Genomic DNA, 21,436 nt, shown 5'->3' with positions numbered 1-21,436 from the left:
ACAGTTAGGCATAAATCGTTAAAACCTTGTTACTTAAATTTTATGCCTTCTATGTGTCGTATTGGTTCCAATGTTAACCACTGACAGTTTTCATGATATCTAAATCTCATGAACCTTCACATAACATTTAACTCGTATAATAATGTCAGTGTGGGTAAGCTCATTTACTCCCACCATCACTGGAACAGAGGCCATTCAGGAAAAGCCTCAAAGTTCTGCATTACAAACTCTCTTTGGTGCACACAAGAGGGTGGATAAATTCATTCACTCCCACCACACACTGGAACAGAGGTCATCTGTAATATCATTCCTTATAAAATCACAAATAAAGGAGCATAGAAAAGAGCAGGATATGGACAAGATCTAGATTAAAAGAAACTAGATTATACCCTTTTATGATCAACTAGTGGAATCAGGTGAACCATAGCCATAAGGATTCTTGCTCGCCCAGTTCCATTGATCCCTACACATCTCTTCAATCCCATATTTTGCTCTGCAAGGCAATTGGTTAATCAAAATTAGAATACAGAAACGGGAAGAAAAAATGTTCCACTGAAATAAACATCTGCATGTATATGGAATAGGAAATATATCATCCTGAAGTCCGCAAACCCCAACTACAAGAACAAGGAACATGTACATGTGCCCCAGCAAAACCAATCTGGACTGTTCAACCAATGGGTGTGACCTGATGTAACATTGCCCCGAAAAGCCAGAGTTACATAAACTAAACTGCCTAGTGCACGTATTTTCCTCATTTATTTTGCTTCTTTATTTTTGATAAACCATTCATTTTTCTTTAGCACACCAATTTTCACCCTTTCATAGGATATGATTCACTGTAGAGCTTGATTAGGGGGCTGTGTGCCTATGCCCCATCAAATAGACCCCACAATTAGCAATATCCAATCAAAGGTCCAACAATCTTCAGGATGATTGTGAATCACTTAAACTCAGAACAATTGAATATAAACTGTTCCTCAAATCTACAATGTCAGTATTTTGCAGTTTTTTCACAAGTCAAGACAATTTTGTTTATCTGAACATTTGTTTTTTTTTTATTGGAAATTGTTTATCTGAATGTTAGGTCACTTACTTCCAGTTAAGTTCACGCTCTGCTTTTTCAGTTGACGCATAAACAATCTCAGCATCACCAGGTCGCCGCCCAGCCATAACCAGAGGGATTTTCTGAGACAAGAAAAAAATCTTTCATTAGAAACCAAGGAGAAAGAAACTCAAGTCATCTCCATGACAGGAATTTATTCATCTACGGGTAAAGTTAGTCAAACAAGGAGGGAGAAATGTACAGCATCACACAAAACACAGCAGTATAGCATGACAAAAGGAGGGCCTCGGACATGTACCCACCCAATCCAGCAGGCCCATTAAATCCACAAGTTATTTTATTTTATTTTCGCCCCTAAACAGAGATTCCAAACTAATTAATTGGAACATAATGTAATTTTCTATTTCAAAATGTTTATCCAACATCACTAATATATATTTTAAGCTAACAGATGTGATCTCAGAAAATGCAGATCCCACCAAGAACTGGCAGAGTTATTAAAAACTTGGAGTTTCTTTCTTTTTGAAGTTACCTTTCCAGAAGCCTTCTCAAATGCAGCAACCATTTCCAGGACTGAGGTTCCTTTTCCAGTTCCTAAGTTGTACACTTCACAGCCTGCAGATGCAAAATCAAAAATTGATCAGAATCATTTTTGATACAAGCCACCAACTAATAGGGAGCTCATACAAGATATTGATTCAACTTGAATCACAATTTAATGAAAGTATAGCATCAAATATAAGATTAATTAACTTCAGGAATAATGATCTTAATTAACAAGACGGAATATAAAATTAAATGGCAACTTTTGTATGTGATAGGATTTCTAAGTAATTGATAAAGCCACAAGTATTGCATGTTTTAGGAATTATTTTGTGGCAAAAGAAGCAGCATTATATCTTGCTTCCCATTTTCTAGTATTTTTAGAAGATACATGAGATAATAGGGAATTACTTTGGGCACAATTGTAAAATTAGTGGTGTTATTTGGGGAGAAATAGGAGAGTTTATCTCTCTTTGGTTGTAATTATTAATTTTACTAATTCCTTATTGCTTCATTTTAATGAAATTTCACAGTTATTGATCCGGAAAAAAAAAAGAAGATACATGAGAGGTTTAGCACTTGACATGTAAGAGCTGCTGTGAAGTAGTTAGATTTCTAACTAGGTACTCTAGTCTCTTTTAATTGATACATTTACAGAGATTTACAATCCACCACAAAATCTTCTTTAATAAATCCAATCTTTTCTGTTTTGGAAGTTGTCGTTTTTTGTTCCAAACCACCCGTAAGCTTCAGGTGGCAAAAAGAATAGTTGGATATGTATGGAAGACCCAAGGCAAAATGCAATAGTTGTTTGTATCTATATATATTCTAATAATCCTAAATCATAATAACTTAGTAGGGCTATTTGCTTTAAAAACTTAACATGAAGTGCAAAATGATCAAGATTTTATATATACTATACCTATGCACAAAGTATAAGGGGATGATTGATCCAAAAAAAAAAACCACAAAGGGATGATAAAGCTATGCCTCAACTAACCATTTATGGTGATAATAGACAAGATAACCAGCAGATAAAACTGAAAAAAGGAAGAAAATGATTTCAGTAATGTAGGGATCTAGTGAGATGATTTCCAGTGGTCAACCAAGTATGAACAAGGGATACTGAGTGGGTTGTAGTTTGGTTTAAAGGGTTTAAATTGGAAGAAACATATTTGCAGGGCTATGTAGACTCCTAGCCTTTGGGAATTGGGACACTCCAGCATCCTGCCATCATCTCTGTTGGAACCTCAATTTTAAAAGGTTTCAGTTATCACGAATAAAATGACAAGATGATTTGTAATTTTTTAGGTCATAGTTGGGCTAAGTTTAATATGAATTCTTTCTACAAAGACAGTTAAGTGTAATTGTATCTTTCTATACTTCTCTCATCACAAGGCTAGGTTAATCTCAGATTTGAGAAAAGGCTTGCTTCCTGGAGGAAAATTTCTCTCTCATTAGGGGGGAGAATCACTTTGATTAGGTCTACCCTAGCTAACCTTCCTGTTTACTTTTTGTTGGTGTTTAAGATTCCCACAAAGGTCTCAAATAGGGTGGAAAAGTTAATGAGGGATTTCTTGTGGGAACCAGGAGAGGAGAAGAAAGATAACAGGGTGAATTGGGAGGTGATAACTAGAAGAAGCTAGGATGGCTTGGGATTGGTAATATTAGGAAAAGAAATATGGCATTGTTGGGGAAATAGTTGTGGAGGTTTCCAATGTAAAGGGACAAATTATGGACGAAGATTGTGGCTAGCATACATGGGCTGGAAGACAATGGCCGGGATCCAAGAATCTTGGCAAGGGCTATAGCTGCTTCCCCTTGGAAAGCCACTCATGATGTGCTTTTGGTTTTCTCCCCTTGGATAAGGTATGATTTGAACTCAGGTAATCTTATAAAATTTTGGGAGCAGCCTGGGGTTGGGGATTCATCCCTGATGGACCAATTTCCCTCGTATGCTTTGTCAAATTTGAAAAATGAACCCATTTCTTCTTTCTTAGTTCCTTCTGAATCTAATTCCGGCTTTGGGTGGAATCTAGGGTTGAGAAGAACAATCAGGGATACAAACATGGGTTATATTTTGTCTTTGCTAGACATCATTGAAAATGTTTTACTGGACCCGAGTAAGGATGACTCTAGAATTTGGACCCCCTCCTCCTTTGGTTCCTTTACTTGTGCGTTGCTTTTTGAGACTTTGGTCCAACCTCCTACTCCCTTTGGGTTGTCCTTCCCTGTTAAAGAGATTTGGAGCAAACCCATTCCTCCTCGGGTTGGTAGTTTTTGTTGGTAAACTTTCATGTTAAGAATAAACACAAATGACTTGTGGGATTGGGGGAGTGTTCAGGAATGAGGTTGAGATTATTAATGCTATTTTCTCAGGCCCAATTGGAGAGGGTGACTCTCTTAGGGCTGAGATTCTAACAGTTCTGGAAGGAATCCAAAGAGCAAGAGAATTAAACATTCGATGCTTGGTCATTGAAGGGGACTCGAAAGTGGTGATTAGGTGGCTGAAGGAAGACAACAATGGTTTGTGGAGCTACAAAAATGAAAAGAAAAAAATTTAAATGGCTGAGTAGGGATATTGAGGTGAAGGACACTTGGGTGAAGAGAAGCACTAACTCAATGGCTGATGGGTTAGCCAAGCAAGGGGCGCTTAAGGAATCTATGTTTTGGGCTAATTTTTAGCTTTCTTCTTTGTTCCTTGATGTGGAGGAGTTAATATAGTTTACCTCCCCTTTCTTGTACTTTAAGTTCCACAAATTTTATTATTTAATAAAGCTTCTTGTTACTGATAAAATAAAAAAGTATTGCATTCCAGAATTCCTTGAAGGGCTCACATCCATGGCAATTATTCATGAAACTACCTCTTAAGCCTAATTTACAATACATAATTACATTTATACCATATTTTGTTTCTCTTTTTCTTGTTTCAATTCTTACTACAGTAAAATGGAGGCCATGAAACGAGTTTAACTAATGTAACAATAAGGAATTATTCATCCATATAAAAGAAATATCAAGAAAGCACAAAGGTCATTATTAGCACACCTAATTTACAGTCAAATAACTTGCGCAATGCAGCAATGTGCCCATCAGCCAAGTCAACAACATGAATATAATCACGAACCTGGAAGGAAACAAGAATATCAACATGACATACTTTCTACTGAAAGTAAAAAACTAATAAAAAGAAACAAATTTAAAAGTAATTATTGATTGCTATCTTGGTTTCTAAACATGGCTGCCAGGGAACAGAAAAAAATTTCAAAGTAGCAAGAGATGATCATAGGAAACAGTTCTTACACATTTGAAGACTAATTTTTGGTAAAATTCAATTAAACAAGAATATATAAACCAAAAAACAAAATGTTGAATACAAAAAGCATACCCCAGTGCCATCCTTGGTTTTGTAGTCATTTCCAAATACTGTTAGTGCTGGTCGCCTGCCTACAGCAACTTGCTGTACAAAAGGCATAAGATTGTTTGGAATTCCACGTGGATCCTCACCAATATAGCCACTAGAATGAGCTCCAACTGGATTGAAATATCTGAGCAATATAATGCTCCACTCAGAGTCAGACCGGTAGATGTCACGGCAAATCTCCTCAATGAACAGCTGCAAGAATCAAAATCATCAGATTTGTTATAATAAGTGGAAGATATCAAGTTCAAAGTTCAAAAACAAGGTACAGAAAATGTTTGTAAGGAAAAGATAGAAAAGAATAGCTGCATAGGGAAGGCACTATCCAAGTATACGAAACAACAATGAGTGATATCAGTTAAGACAATAAATTTGCCCAAATAGTGAAACAATAAATCCCGCCAACAAACTGCAAACCCTTTCTCTTATGCATAAAGACACAATAAAATTATATTTTTCCTTGTTCATCTATTTCAATAATGCCAAATTTGTGTGTTCCTTGAGAATATAAGTTGAACAAACATCAATCCTGGTTGAGTTTGAGAAAAATGAAAATTTATCAAATTTTAACTTTTCTGAATTCCTGTTCATTTAAAGCCATTTGATATGATCATTTCACACATCATCAGCATCTGATTCTTCAAGCTTGTGCCTTCCAGACTCAAGGTTTAGGATTTGAATGTGATGCTGGCACAGAACCTCAGGCAAGGTCCCAACACGGACATGAATTTCAAGGCATTCACTCCTCATGTTGCTAAACTTTCAATCTAAATAAGCTTTAATGGTGGTTTCACCAAGACGGAAAAACAAATAGCAGAGAACAATAAAGGATAAAACTAGAGAAATAAGGAAAAATAATGGATACAATGGCACTACCCAAAAACACCTCGGAAATGATATTGAACCAAACCCAGGATTGAATATTGGAGTCCTTTGTGGAGCAGAATTTGGCAAGCACTTATTAATTCCAAAAATGAGTATGAGTAGATAATGTTTTGGGGCAAAACCCTAGCTTGAAGGCAAAACATCTATAAAATGATTCCTTATAATATTCGTTTTCCAGATTATTTTTAAGAGGCTAAGGTCAGCTATTATGAAATCAGTGGCCTGATTCACAAACCAAGTTAGCAAGGACCTTTGCATTTGGGCCTGTATATGAAGGCTTTATAGCTTGCGGGCTTGACTACATCAAAATGCCTCTGAAAGCACTGGACACAATTGAATGGATAAAAAGACAATTGGGAAATGAGTTGTTGCAAAAAATACCTTGGTTCGTCCATATGGGTTCACTGCACATAGGGGAAACTCTTCTGTACATGGCACCTCTTTTGGCCATCCATAAACAGTAGCTGATGAAGAAAAAACAAGCTGTATTTCATGAAATTGAATATCAGTACAAAGACAAATGTACATTACATGTGTAGCAAGATTTAAACTCAATATCATGACAATTATTTCCTTAAAATCCAATTTCACAGAAATCATTCTTCTCGAACATCAGACTGCCATAACCTATGGCTAGGAGATGCCAGGTGCAGAAATGGTGTCTTTGGATTCTGCTCAGAAAATTCACAGCTGAGATAGTCCCACTTTACCTTTTTTTATTCTATTTTCTTTCTTCTAAAAACCAGGCATTATTTATTAAGGATTGAATATTGATTTGATAGTTAGGATAAGTCCTAGCTGAACTTCTCAAATCTCTCATACTTAAGAGAGAGAGAGAGAGAGAGAGAGAGTACCTTTCTACACCCATGGGCAGCCATGACTTCTAAGAGATTTATTGTGCCAATAAGGTTGTTATTATAATAAAGAAGAGGTTTCTGCACACTTTCACCAACGGCTTTCAATCCAGCAAAATGAATAACGGCATCAAAACTGCAAACAGATAGGAATGGAAAAACTAAAATTTAGAGTAGTTAACATAGTACAAAGTTTATCAAGAGAACATATAACACAAAAAGGAAGCAAATCTAATTTCAGATAGAGCATGAAGTTGATTGCTTAATCCTTATAAGAAAGTATTCATCATCATCATCCAAGCCTTGTCCCAACTATATGATAAGAAAGTTCTCAAACTTTCAGAAATATAAATTCCTTGTCATGTACACCATTTCCTTATAATAAAAAGAAAATGAATTAAGAAGAAATGGAAAAGGTAACATGAACAAATAACCACACAATAAGAACCTACAAAAATTATAAAAAGGTAAAGAAGAAATCCCTAATTCTCCCCTGCCAATATACTAATACCAACAAAAGATAACCACCCACAGACCTACTCCTCAACCAAAAGCACAAATTAGCCCTCAAACTCCATCACAACCATAACTTTTCTCCGAGACAAATCAAAACACCACCCAACATTCGTTTTCTACAATTTAATGTCATTAAAACTTCAAACCATCCCTGTACACTTCATCAAACTCCACCCTTTCTCCTTTCCATCTCCTTAAAAAGACTCTCTCTAACCTACTTGGTTTACCCTGTTATAGCAGTTTTAACAATTTCTATTCTCTCTTCTAATTCCATTGACACTTCTCTAGTGTGTTCCTCACCTCCTAAGGAGAATAGCCCTAATTTCTTTCCCACCTCAACTTCTATATCAATCATACTATTAAGATGCACTTTCCTGTCTACCTTATGCACTTGATAAATTAATACCAAATCAATTCCAGAATCCACCTCAATTCCCATGGCCTCCCTCACCTTACCATACACATCATTTTATATTTCAAACTGGTATATCACCAAAGTCAACACTCAACAGGCCAAGTTCTTCATTTCAACTTACGAGAGAAGCTTTCTAGTGAACTCCTGAGAGACCACCTTTAAATCTTTAGCAGGAGAAAACGAAGTATGCATTGCTATTCTTGTCCATTTCTACAACCATCTCCAGCCTTTAACATACTTCCCTAAACAAAGTATCTCTATTAGCAGTACCATTTGAAGGTATAACAGAGGAAGAAATGATCTAATCTTTCTAACCTTTGGTAATTTTCTCAGCTATTTTAATTAGTCAAGGAGTATTATTCAATGGCTTTCTCCTATAAACACTTTTTTTTTTATAGATAAAAGTTCAATTGATTTCATTAGAAACAAATGATAAAGAGTCTCTTACAAGCATCCCAATATGAGGCGTGAGGTGCAGCCTCACTCATTAATACAGAAACATCAGGTTACAAGTGGCCCCAGTACAACTGATCCCTAGTTACTCCCTGTTTAGCTAGAGAATCAGCAAAAGCATTTGCCTCCCTCCCCACCCATTGTATAGTTACATCCATCTGCTGAGTTATCCATTTGAATTTCTTCATTTCATTTCTGTAAGCTCAAAACACTGAACCTGGGTTTTTTAGCCAACCCACCACCACCTTGGAGTCCCCTTCTATCACCAAATTTTCCAATCCTAACTCGCAATCTTTACGCCTTGTAGGGCTGCGTACATTCTTCCTTTAAGGAGTCTCCATTCCCCACCGGTTTTGAGAAGAGTGCTCTTAAATTTCCTTGTCTCTGATGACCCCTCCTATTCCAGCTGGGCCTAGGTTGCCTTGACTACTCCCATCTAAGTTTAGTTTCAGAAATCCTTCAATGGGAGGTGTCCAAGCCTTGCCTTAACCTTCTGCACTGAGCTAGAAGCCACTAAAGGCCAATTCCTCCAAATATCATCAAATGTGAAAATTTTGAATAGTTCCAACGTTTGTAGCCAGTGTATAACCCTAGTCATTACACACTCCATAATTTGTCGTTTGCTCCTTTCTTTCTCTCAGAAGATTCTGGCATTTTTCTCATACAGATCCTTAGAGTTAGAATGAGGAGTCCATTTTGAAAAAGTCACAGAGGCTGACTCTGTTGGAACCCAAACACTCCCTCCGAACCCAACTATGGGAGTGGAGTAGACCACCACCAATCAGCATTTCACTAGAAGACAGAAAGGGTAGTGTGACACGCGACAGAGCCTCCAGAGTTAGTTACACTCAGAACCTTCCAGAGTTAGTTACACTGCCACCAGAAGATATTCTCTCCATGATTGCACACATGTAGGCCAGCTATATAAGGCCCTGATCATGTAATAAACAGTGTAAATGAATATCTCTTTACCTCTCTCTCTCTGAGTCATTCTTCTTCCTACCTTCCCCTCTCTTCTCTCCCTTCATCTTCTGTTTCAGGAGGTTAAGCCACCCTCGAAGGGGCTTCCGAGGTGAGCGGTAACTCATCAATTGGTATCAGAGCCAGGCTATCCAGATCACAGGCTTCATGATGCCACAGACACGTTCCTCTACCATGGATGATAGGGTCGACCAGCTTGAGGTTGGATTCCACCAGGTGTTGAACGAACTCAGGGAACTCAAAGTGGTCGTCTCAAGCTTCGCCTCTCAGCAACAATCCGGCAAGACCAGTCACCCAGCAGGAGCGGAAGCCTCTGCTTCCAGCAGCCAAAGAACAGGGTATTACCCCACCGGAAAAGTCACTAAGATCAACTTTCCCAACTATTTCGGTGGAGATCCCATTCCTTGGATCTTCAGAGCAGAAAGACTTTTCGAATACCACGAAACACCTGCACACCAGCGTGTCTCCATCGCTTCCATTCATCTAGAAGGAGATGCGATTCTATGGCTCCAGTGGTATCGCCAAAATCATCCCCAAGTAACTTGGGCAGAGTTCACTGAAGCTCTGTGCATCCGTTTTGGACCGACGACGTTCGTGGACTACGACGAGCTTATCACTCGGTTGAAGCAGACTGGAACGGTAGCAGAGTACCAGCTCGAGTTCGAGCGAATGGCGACCAGGGTACATGGCTGGCCGGAGAAGGCCTTAGTGGGATGTTTTGTGGGAGGCCTCAGAGAGGATATCCGCCTGGAGGTGAGGGCTCCCCGCCCGGCGACAGTCATGGCTGCGGTGGGATTGGCTCGCCTACTAGAAGAAAAAATCGACAACCTACGCAGAGCCAGCAAGCCGACCTACCCGAATGTGAGGACTCCTCCACGGGTCGATCAACAGCCCATGAAACAGGTTGGGGATCATCAGAAGCCCATCTTGCCCAGGCCCACTATGCCCTTCAAACGTCTCTCATGGGCCGAGATGCAGGCCCGACGCGAGAAAGGCCTTTGTTATAATTGTGATGACAAGTTTGGACCAGGCCATAAATGTCGGGTCCAGCGGATGTTTCTCCTACAAACAGAGGAAGAGCCGGAGGAGACAGAACCAGAGCACTTAAATGACTGTGAACTGATTCCAGACGGACCAGAACCTGACGGGGCCGAGATCTCCTTACACGCTCTCATGGCCCTCAACTCTCTTCAGTCCATGTGAGTAAAGGGAAGATTGGTTGGTCGGACCGTGATGATTTTGATTGACAGTGGCTCTACCTTGAATTTCATCACTTGCCATTTGGCAAAGCAACTAGGTATGACTATACAACCCACTCCTCTCTTTTCGATCCATGTGGCTAATGGGAGTCAGATGTCATGTAATGGTCTATGTAAGAAGGAAAACATCCTCATACAGGGCCATAATTTCGTGGTGGATCTCCACCCATTGGATTTCTCGGGGGCTGATATTATTTTGGGGGTTCATTGGTTGCGTGGCCTAGGTCCTGCACTTTGTGATTGGAACAAAATGACAATGGATTTTCACCAGGATGGCCAGACTTGTCATTCACAAGGGGTGCGGCCCCCTAGTCCCCAAGGTGACACTTTAGCCTCCATGATACGGGCCTCCAAAGATGTTGGACAACCCTTATTTATGCACTTAGGCATTCGGCCCACAGTCCCAATTCTGGACAACCAGGGCTGTGTCCACCCCACAGGAGCCCAACACGAGGCCTTACGATCGATACTCGATTAGTTTGGTGACGTATTCAAGGAGTCGAACCAATTACCTCCACCCCGGGGTCATGATCATCAGATACCTCTCTTACCAAGTTCTAAATCGGCCAATGTGAGGCCATATACATACCCTTACTTCCAGAAGCTGGAAATTGAGAAGGCTGTGAGAGAGCTATTGGAAAAAGGGCATATACAAACCAGCACTAGCCCTTTTTCATCCCCTGTACTCTTAGTGAAGAAGAAGGATGGTAGTTGGCACTTTTGCGTAGATTACCGGGCCTTGAATCAGATTACAGTAAAGGACAAGTTTCCTATACCCCTCATTGATGAACTGCTGGACGAGTTAGGAGAGGCACGAGTGTTCTCCAAATTAGACCTGCGGTTCGAGTATCATCAGATTCGGGTCCACCAGGCTGACATCCACGAGACGGCCTTTAGGACCCACAATGGCCATTATGAGTTTTTGGTTATGCCTTTTGGACTCACCAACGCCCCTCCACCTTTCGGGCCATTCCTAAGGCGATTTATTCTGGTGTTTTTCGATGACATTCTGGTATACAGCAGGGATTGGGACACACATATGGAACATCTGAAACTCAACCTCACAACTCTAAGGGGGCACCAGTTACATGCCAAAATGACAAAGTGTTCCTTTGGACAAGGACAAGTTCAATACTTAGGCCATGTGGTTGCAACACGGCGGGTCATGGCAGACCCAGAAAAGGTAGACACCATCCAGAAGTGGCCCAAGCCCACTACTATAAAGGCTCTAAGGAGCTTTCTTGGGCTTACCGGATATTATAGGCGCTTCATTAAGGGGTATGGGCTTATGGCCGCCCCTCTAACGCGTCTATTAAAGAAGGATTCCTTCGGTTGGGCTGATGATGCCCAGCAGGCTTTTGAAGACTTGAAGATAGCAGTTTCTAGCCCTCCAGTCCTCACTCTTCCAGACCTCTCAGCCCTTTGAAATAGAATGTGATGCATCGGGTGTAGGAGTAGGGGCCGTCTTGATGCAGAAAGGGCAGCCCATTGCTTATTTCAACAAGGCTCTCTCAACAGCTCACCAAAGTCAATCCACCTATGTCAAAGAAATGATGGTTGTGGTAATGGCAGTGCAAAAGTGGCGTGCATACCTATTGGGACGCCAATTTGTTATAAGGACAGACCAACAAAGTTTGAAGTACATAGCAGAGCAAAGGGTGCACACCCTGGAGCAGCAATAATGGCTTAGTAAACTGATGGGCTTTGACTACCTCATAGAATATAAGCCTGGGCCCGCAAACAGAGTAGTTGATGCCTTGTCATGAGTGGAAGAGTTAGCCCATCTGACCTGCTCTCAGCCCAGTTTTCCCTTGTTTGAAGCTATACGGCAAGAAGCCAGGTCTGATCCGCAGCTGCAGGACATTAGAGATAAGTGGAGTCATGACCCTTCCCAAGTTGCAGGTTACCAAATTGTGGGGCCTGATCTTTTCTTTAGGGGCCGGTTTGTTGTTGCCTAGAATTCAGCCCACAAAGCTGAACTGCTAAGGTTGTTTCATGACTCCGCGTTGGGGGGACACTCAGGGGTGCTACGGACCCTAAAGAGGCTCAGCAGCCACTATCATTGGGTAGGAATGCGTAAGGATGTATTGCACTATGTATCCGAATGCCAAACCTGCCAACAGCAGAAATACTCCTCACAGTCTCCCGCTGGCCTTCTACAACCCCTCAAGATTCCAGAGCAAGGGTGGGAAGACCTCTCCATGGACTTCATCACGGGTCTTCCTCGTTCTACAGGAAAGGAGGTTATCATGGTAGTGGTTGACTGTCTCACCAAGTACAGCCATTTCTCTGCATTACCTCACCCTTACACCGCAGCCATGGTGGATGACATCTTCATACGGGACGTCGCCAAGCTGCATGGAACCCCAAGATCCATTGTCTCAGACCGTGACCCTGCCTTCCTTACACCCAGGATCCATTGTCTCCCCGCAGACTGATGGACAGATTGAAGTTCTTAATCGATGCTTGGAAGCCTACCTTAGATGCTTCATAGGGGAGAAGCCTCGACAGTGTACAATTCGACTTATCAGTCAGCTGCTGGAATGACACCCTTCAAAGCTCTATATGGCAGAGAACCCCCTCCCATATTACCTTATGAATATGGGTCATCCAAGGTGGCAGAAGTAGAGACCCGTCTACTTGCGAGAGACGAGATTCTTAAATTGCTTAAGTCCAACTTGACAAAAGCCCAACAGCGAATGAAGGCCCGCTATGACTCTCACCACCGCCCATTAGAATTTCAAGAGGGTGCTTTTGTTTACCTTAAGCTCCAACCTTACCGCCAGATCTCAGTAGTAAGACATGCTTGGCACAAGCTAGCGCCTAGGTATTATGGGCCTTATAAGGTTCTGGAGAGAGTGGGCCTTGTTGCTTACCGGTTGGACCTCCCTACAACCTCAAAGCTTCATCCGGTGTTTCACATCTCACTTCTTAAGAAGGCGGTGGGAAATCAAATTCCTGTCTCATCCAACTTGCCCCAATTCACTGAAGGGGACATTGACACAGAGCCTATCAGAATTGTGGATTTCTATTGGGTTCGACGAGGTGGTCAGGTTGTGCCAGAAGCCAAGGTAGAATGGGCTGGGCTTCCTCCAGATGACGCCACTTGGGAACCTTATCTAAGGCTGAACGAGAGGTTTCCGAATCTAGACCTTGAGGCCAAGGTCAATGCTAAGGGGGGAGGAATTGTTGGAACCCAAACACTCCCTCCGAACCCAACTATGGGAGTGGAGCAGACCACCACCAATCAGCATTTCACTAGAAGACAGAAAGGATAGTGTGACACGCGGCAGAGCCTCCAGAGTTAGTTACACTGCCACCAAAAGATATTCTCTCCATGATTGCACACATGTAGGCCAGCTATATAAGGCCCTGATCATGTAATAAACAGTGTGAATGAATATCTCTTTACCTCTCTCTCTCTCTGAGTCATTCTTCTTCCTACCTTCCCCTCTCTTCTCTCCCTTCATCTTCTGTTTCAGGAGGTTAAGCCACCCTCGAAGGGGCTTCCGAGGTGAGCGGTAACTCATCAGACTCCAATTGACAACACATAGCCTGGAGTTCCATTTTCTCTTCTACTAACTCTAGAAGGGCCTCACACTTCTCAATGGGGGTTAAAATACTAGTACTGTTTAACTTCAGCTTCTTTAGTAACTCTTCAGCAATTCTCTTCCAGTCCTTCGGTGGGGCTGTTAAGGTAACAATAAATTTCTTCTCCCAGTCATTCTTGTGCATGTTGCAAACCATTCTACAGTCCTTTGCTCCTTGAGCCATGAGCTGCATTTCTGTTACTTCTTCTGGCAGTTCCTTCTGCTCCCTCACTGTAGAGTCTCCATAAACCCCCTGTGTTTCTTCTATTAGCTCCCTTCTACTTTCTTCTCTAGCTTCCTCCCATGTAATGAAGTCCTTCAAAATCCCTGAGACTTCTCCCCAGCCATTCCACTTCTTACCTTCAGGGAAGCAGACCATCTGCTTTTTTCCTTCCCCAAAGAATTCCATAAGCACCACGTACCTTCCTTTAGGATTCTCCCTTCTTTCTGCTATATACCTCCTGCCATTAACCTCAATTGAATCTTTGTATTCAGACTTCCTACTCACCTGAACAGAATCTTCCATGAAAGTCTGAAACCACACCAATGCTTCTTCCCCTACCAGCAACACCATGGCCATATTAGTTTCTCTGATTTTTAAAGCTTCCTTCCCTTTCACCCTGTAACTTTGAAATAGGAACTGCTTTGCTTCCACTCTTAGAGATCTTCTTCAAACCTCAGTCTGCTTAAACTTCTTACAAGGACTAAACCCACAAAGATCACCTCTTAGATAAGAAACGCCTTTAGTAATATGATCAATCTCTGAATTTTCTGCCACTTAAATTGTCTACTGCAATGATACTCTTGCCCATCACAAACTCATTCTTCAACACAAAAAACCTGTACAGAATCCCCTTGACCAGCATTCCTTCTACAATCCAAGTCAACAACCCCCAGTCTATGGACTGGTACTTCAGAACAATCCTCCAAATTGGATGGGTACCCACAGTTTTATTCTCCTTTCTGACAGCCACATTTTGCTTGATTTTCAGAACTGGCTCTAAGACAATTTTGCATCACCAGATACGACTTCCAGACTGATAATAAATACCATCTGGATTAGAAGAACAAATCCTCTCAGCATCCTCAGCACCATCTTGAAACGTGCCATTATACATACCAGATTATTGCTGCATATCTCCCATATACATCTGACATGATCTCAGCCTAGTGTTCAAATCTTCAACCTTACAATCACAAACCATGCATGATAAGAGTTGACTGAAACTATGGAACATTAAGCAGTTAAATCAAGAGTGCCACACTAAGTAGTTGGAGATGGTCATTCAAGATATTTGAATTAATAAAAGAGTAAACTGCATATACTTGTACGACCCTCAGTTTTATCTAATAACTTATACCACATTGGCTACAAAAACTATAGGGGGTTCATTCCCTCCCTCCTTCCCTCTTCTTGTGCTTACAGCCTTGGCCTCCACCACCGTCATCACCGACTTTTGCTCCCACCAATCCACCTTCCCCAAACCCTTAGACTTTCAAAAGCCAGTGTTTTGAACAAGGGAATATTATTTTAGAGGCCTATCATCACAACATATGTCATTCAAAAGCCAGTGTTTGCATACCTCATTCCATGCAACCAGATGAAACTTCTCCTCCTTAAATCCTTCCCATAGAAAATCTCTCCTCAGCTTCACCAAAGTATCCACCACCAACATAGGGGTTGAGTAATAGTAAAATATAATACAGCTGGAGGTTTTATAGAACATTATGTATTAGATAATCCTACCCTTCCATAGATATCCCTCTTTTTCCAGCCTACCAGTTTCCACCTGAACCTCTCAACAATTGCATCCTAAATAGCTTTGGATCTGTAGATGGCAGCCAGAAAAAAACCCAGAAGTTTTGACAATAGCATCCTACATTTGCATAGAATGCCACTACCTTCATCTTTGTCAACTGAGAACAGTTTTTAAAAGAAAAAAATGCAACTAAATCGCAAATAGGACACCGAAGCTTGAGGCACACAGTGAGGTGCACACCTGAACAAAGTGAAGCTCCAATTTTGAAAAAAAAAAAAAAAAGAAAAAACTTGCTATACAAGAATATGAAAAGAAAAAATATTTCCAAAAATCTAAAAGTTCAACTTCTTAGAGCATTTTGTTTCGTTTTTTTATAAATACTTGGAGCATTTTGTTATTAACAAGAAGGTTGTAGCATAATAAATTGAAGTCATACATAGGCTACACTGTTTAAATTCCAAATAGCATAGAAACAAAGTGAATTGCCTGTTCAACATCATGTTCAAGTTTAATTCATGAAAACATAGAAAAAGCATTGATAGACACTGCTCTGTATCCAGTATATATAAAGTGAATGCACTGTTACGTGAAAGGGGTGAACTAAGGAGTTCATGGAAGCTCGTAAATTGTAACTCAACAGAACTAAAATCATAATGCTATTAGAGCATAAAACTGTGGGTACCCATCTAATTTTAGGGAGACATGTTACGAAAGAAATTATTAGGAGTAAAACATAAAGGATCTTATCAGTAATAAATAATAACTTACTTTGTTGAAGCAAAAACTTTTTCTAGTGCTGGTTTGTCCCGAAGGTCAATCTGCATACAGGAACAGATATTAGAATCTCAGGTTTGTACATAATGAACCTAAATACAAAGGAATAAATGAAAGTAGTTTTTAGAAATTAGTAAAACTTCCAAAGTAGACATCAAAACAAAGTTCTACCATGTAAAGAGTATGGACAACGTCAAAAGTTGGAAACACTAATTAAAAGGAAAATGATTCAAAAACTCAAACATGTTATGAGAGGTACACCATCAAACTTTGGACTGTATAAACCGGAACATATTGTACACAGATCCAGAACTTCATGAAAATTTTGAGTCAACAAATGGTAAAATGGTCCAGAGCTGAATGACACGGTTCTGTCAGGAAACAACATGTTGTAAGGTCAGCTATGTTGTATGGAGCAGAGTGTTGATAAAAAAAAAATAATAATAATAATAATCTATACAGTTGTAAGGCTAGCCATGTTTGATCAACACTCTGGCCTTACAGCTCTGCTCCATACAACAGAGCTCAATGGCATGGATCTGTCAAGAGTCAACACAGCATAAATTTTTTACCTTCCATGAGCATTTCTTAATTGTACCTTTGGCTGTGTTTGTTTCTTTGTAAAATGGACGAAAATATTTTTCAGACTGAAATACTTTAGCCATTACTTTTGCTCCCTTTACAGAAAAAAGCTTTGTTTTCCACCCATTCTAATTTGTTTCTATGTAAATAGAAAGGAAAACAAAGTTTTCATCATAAAGGGGCAATAGTATAACACAAATATTTCAACCTGAAAAATTTTCCATCCAAATTGTGCTGAAACAAAATAGAGCCTTAAGAGAAATAATTTTAGGTCTCTATGCCTGATAGAAGCTCAGCCCTCATACAGGTAAAAAACATAAGTGCTCTAGCTGCATTGATCATACGATCATTCAATTGTATTTTATCCTTCCATTATGCACAAGTGCTGCATTTATAAAATTACAAGGTGTAAGGGGGCAGAAATCATTTTCCTATTTCTAAATAGAAAAGGAGAGCATGTGGGGGACTGGTAATAAGGACAAGTCAGATGTAACTCCAAGAACAAAAAAATGACAGTAAAAATGATGCGGACTTTCCTGTTAAATTCATAGAATAGAAAACCAAGCAAAATCTGGTCCTACAAGTAAATTCAACCCTGAACTATTTGCTTATTGGAATCTAGCATTATATATTTAAGTGAGAGATTACTCTCGAACTTTTCGGTTCAATTTACCTATCTATTGAATGTAAACTATATAGACACATCGAATGCCTTATAAGCTCACAAGTTAATCTCAAACTTTCCAGAGCGTTATAACTATAAACCACCGAACTGCAGATACAGATAAAACACCAAATTCAATACCAATTTAAGCTAAAAAATCTGCACACTCTACTCTCCTATTCCCTGAAGACCGAGCCCACTCGTTTCAATTAATATATTTTCTGAGTACACCAAGACGAAGACCGTTAGCTACAGTAATTTAGCAAACACGATATCCAGAATGCAATACAGAAATACAAGATCACACGCCTAAACAATAAACGAGTTATGCACACGCATTTCAAATTAATCCACCACATAGAAGATAGAACCTATTTAAATTTCAGAAAAAAAAAAGGAAAAAAAAAACTCCACTACCAGTAGAACAAATCAACAAGGATAGAGAGGAAACATCTTCATTTTATGAATGAATTCCATCCATATCGAACCTGATGAAACTCCAAATTCTTGCCAAACTCGCCAGCGAGTTCAGTAACTCTCTTAATGGCGACATCAGAGGAGTTGTCGAGGTTATCGACGACGACAGCTTTGAATCCTCCCAACAGGAGCTGAAGTGCAGTGTGGCTTCCGATATAGCCGGCACCGCCGGTGACTAGAATGTTCTTCGCCATGGCCGCGTGAGATACCGAGAGGTTGAGCGAGAGACAAAAGAGACTAATGAGACCTGAGTAACGCCGAGTAGAGATTATGAGACCGAAAGAGCCAAGAAGCGAAACAAAAAACAAAGACGGAAACATCAAAATATTCTAGAACAGTGGGGCCTTGACGAATTTAACCTCTTTGGGGCTGCCGCTTTTGGGGACTTGTTTGCTGGACGAATCAAGCATCAGAAGCAGGGAATCCTGATCCGTGGTTGTTTGGTGTTAGTGAGTAGAAATGTTCAGTCGCCACGTGTTGTATCAGACCTTTTCTTCTGGATGTCACGGTTGACGGTTGTATTTGTGTAGCGGTGTAGGTTATGAAAAAGCTGCTTTTTTTCTCTTTTTGGAAAAGTGTTTCTTAAGCACTTTTTAAATGTTTGGGAGGACGTTTCTTGCATCATCAGATTTTTGTTGAAAAAAGCTCCTTTCTTTTGGCCAATTACCACCACTCCCAGACAGAGCTTTTAATAAAAACGAAAGAGAAAAGTTGGGGTGTTTTCTTAAAAGGCCAATCATCTTAGACCGGGTTGAATACTAACTCGGACCAACCCCAGTTGCACCCACTTTGCTTATGCCAATTAGCAATTTTTATATCTCTAATAAATTATATATTTTTTGAATAAATATGTTATTTAATATATTCTTTAGCATACATATAATATCATAATATGATGCAGCTCAGGTTGGCCTAAGTTCATTATAATTTCTACATTGATTTGGGCTTGGGCCTTCGGTCCGGGCCACTCAAAGTATAACAAAAACATAACCTGAACCCACCCAAGTTACATCTCTATATATACATCTATACTACTTTAAAATCCATGAATAGCCTCTAGAATATTTTTGAAATTTTTTGAGGATAAAATTTATTCCTTCATATTTAAATTTACTGATATAAAATGAGGGCAAATAGGGTAATTGGTTATTGATATTAAATGAGTTAAAAAGTAATTTTAAGATATTAAATGCATTCAATTCCCTCTCATTAAATTCAACATTTAAGGTATTAACTTGCATTCACCCTCATTAAATCATATAATCTAAAACATTTTTTTTTCTTCTCATCATTAAATTCTATTAGTTAAATTCATGCATAATAAATTAATAATTTCAATAAGATAAAAACTTATACTTTGAAAATATACCTAGAAAAAATAGTGTTTTCATCTAGGCGTTAGTAAGAAATTAAACCATGGGCCAGATGAGTCAATTCATGTTGCCACAATTAAATAATAAAATTCAAAATTAAAATAGATAAAATGCAAAAAATATAGAAATTTAAAAAAATGGAAACATTTTTAACATCGTATGTTTGACATATTAAACAATAATGAGTATGATAAATAAGAAATGTTTTTATTAATGATGAAAATGGAATATAAAATTAAAACCAATTGAAAATAAAACAATTTTCTTATTCTTTCTTATTAAGTCTCATATATAATCTTTCATTAAATCTTATATTTAAGATATATTTTTTTCATCATTAAATTCTATTAATTAATTTTAATAATATAAAAATAAATATTTTGAAAAGTACTTTAAAAACAAAACCATTTTCTTCCCTCTGAATGGTGGGTAAGCAATTCAACCATTTGAGCTCAAATGGGTTAATAAACAATACCATAATTAAATAATAAAAATTTAAAATAAATAAAATATATAATACAAAAAAAAATAATTGGGATATCTCTAATATTTGTATATTCATTATACTAAACAACAATAAGTATGTAATGTAAGAAGTATTTTTATTAACCATGAAAATGGAATGCCAAATTTAAAGTCAAACTAGAAATGAAATGATGTCATAGTCAAATAATAAAATTTTAAAAATAGAAAATACAAAGAATCACAAAAATAAAAAATAGAGAAAAATTTAGACACATATCTAATGCTATATGTTTATAAAAATAAAATATTGCGTACATCTCTAATATTATAATTTCGTTATATTGAACAAAAATAAGTTTTACACAAGAAATAATTTTATCAATATTGAAAATATAATACAAAATTTAATGTCAACCTAGAAATCAAAATATTTTCCTTTTTGAGTGGTGGGTTAGTGGTTTGGGTCAAACGGATTAATCAATGATATGATAGTTAAATACTAAATCATTAAAAAAAGTATAAATAATCAAAAGAATATATAAAAAATTATATACTAATTATGTCAAACAAAAATTAAGTGTGATAAGTAAAAATTATTTATATAATGTAGATGAAATATATAATTTAAAGTTGATTTAAAAGCGAAGCTATTTTCTTATTTAGATGCCGGGTCAATGATCCAACTTTTCGAAAGACTCATGAAGTCATAATTGAATAAAAAATATTTAAAAAAAATATGAAACACAAAAAATGAAAAAGTACAGAATTTTTCAAAAACATTTTGGAATATTTCTAATGTTTATATATTCATCATATTAAATAAAAATAATTGTTAAAATAAAAATTATTTTTATTTATGACAGAAATATAATACAAAATTTAATTATAATAATAAATAATTTGTTATTATAATCTAAAATTTTCACATGGAATGCACATGCACATTTACTACAAACATTTAAGTTCATTTTTAATCATATTATTACTTTTATAATTTTTTAATTTCTATCTTAACTACCATATGCATAAAGTTCAAGTAATTAATATGAAGAAAAATTTTTCACGTGCTTAATTACTAGTATTTACATATATACATACATTATTATAAGAGTGGGAATGAGTTCTTGAATTTTTGAATTTCTGGATTTTCTTATTGATTAAAAATTTAAAATGTCTTTCCTTATCTTTCTTCTTGAATTTGGTCTCTCTTGAAACAAGATGTAATTTAAACATTATTTTTTAATCTATTACATTCCCTTTCATCAAATCACATATTTAAACCATATTTGACATATAATTAATTGGACTTTTTAAAACGTTCATTTTAAAAAGTGGGGGTAAAGGAGTTTGGTGAGATG

The 21,436-nt window shown here is 38.2% G+C and overlaps 1 protein-coding gene across 2 annotated transcripts; it reads right to left on the bottom strand.

Annotated features, from left to right (window-relative positions):
• Positions 1 to 96: 96 nt before the first annotated feature.
• LOC104606279 (UDP-glucose 4-epimerase GEPI48) lies at positions 97 to 18,712 on the bottom strand. 2 transcript variants are annotated; one of them, XM_010271389.2, is made up of 10 exons: positions 18,600 to 18,712; positions 18,252 to 18,487; positions 16,512 to 16,561; positions 6,770 to 6,905; positions 6,297 to 6,398; positions 4,998 to 5,225; positions 4,658 to 4,736; positions 1,599 to 1,681; positions 1,097 to 1,188; positions 97 to 493 (listed from the first exon to the last, which is right to left on the bottom strand). In XM_010271389.2, the coding sequence occupies exons 2-10, from the start codon at positions 18,432 to 18,434 to the stop codon at positions 400 to 402; spliced, it is 1,047 nt and encodes a 348-aa protein (XP_010269691.1). In that variant the 5' UTR covers positions 18,435 to 18,487; positions 18,600 to 18,712; the 3' UTR covers positions 97 to 399. The 2 variants fall into 2 exon arrangements, with proteins under 2 accessions (XP_010269691.1, XP_010269690.1); XM_010271388.3 differs by lacking the exon at positions 18,600 to 18,712 and having other exon boundaries at positions 18,252 to 18,538.
• Positions 18,713 to 21,436: the final 2,724 nt, after the last annotated feature.

The sequence above is a fragment of the Nelumbo nucifera genome, chromosome 2 (assembly GCF_055504915.1).
Source record: "Nelumbo nucifera cultivar China Antique chromosome 2, China Antique-T2T, whole genome shotgun sequence".
NCBI classification, from domain to species: domain Eukaryota; kingdom Viridiplantae; phylum Streptophyta; class Magnoliopsida; order Proteales; family Nelumbonaceae; genus Nelumbo; species Nelumbo nucifera.
Note: the sequence above shows the minus strand (reverse complement) of the source record. Positions and strands in the feature narration are given on the sequence as shown.

Excerpts from the sequence above, each read along its gene's own strand:
- LOC104606279 (XM_010271389.2), bottom strand. The coding sequence starts at position 18,434 with ATGGCGAAGAACATTCTAGTCACCGGCGGTGCCGGCTATATCGGAAGC. Across the intron at positions 4,737-4,997 it reads AAACCAAGGATGGCACTGGG|GTTCGTGATTATATTCATGT; the intron begins GTATGCTTTTTG and ends GTTTCCTTCCAG. Across the intron at positions 1,189-1,598 it reads TTGAGAAGGCTTCTGGAAAG|AAAATCCCTCTGGTTATGGC; the intron begins GTAACTTCAAAA and ends TTCTTGTCTCAG.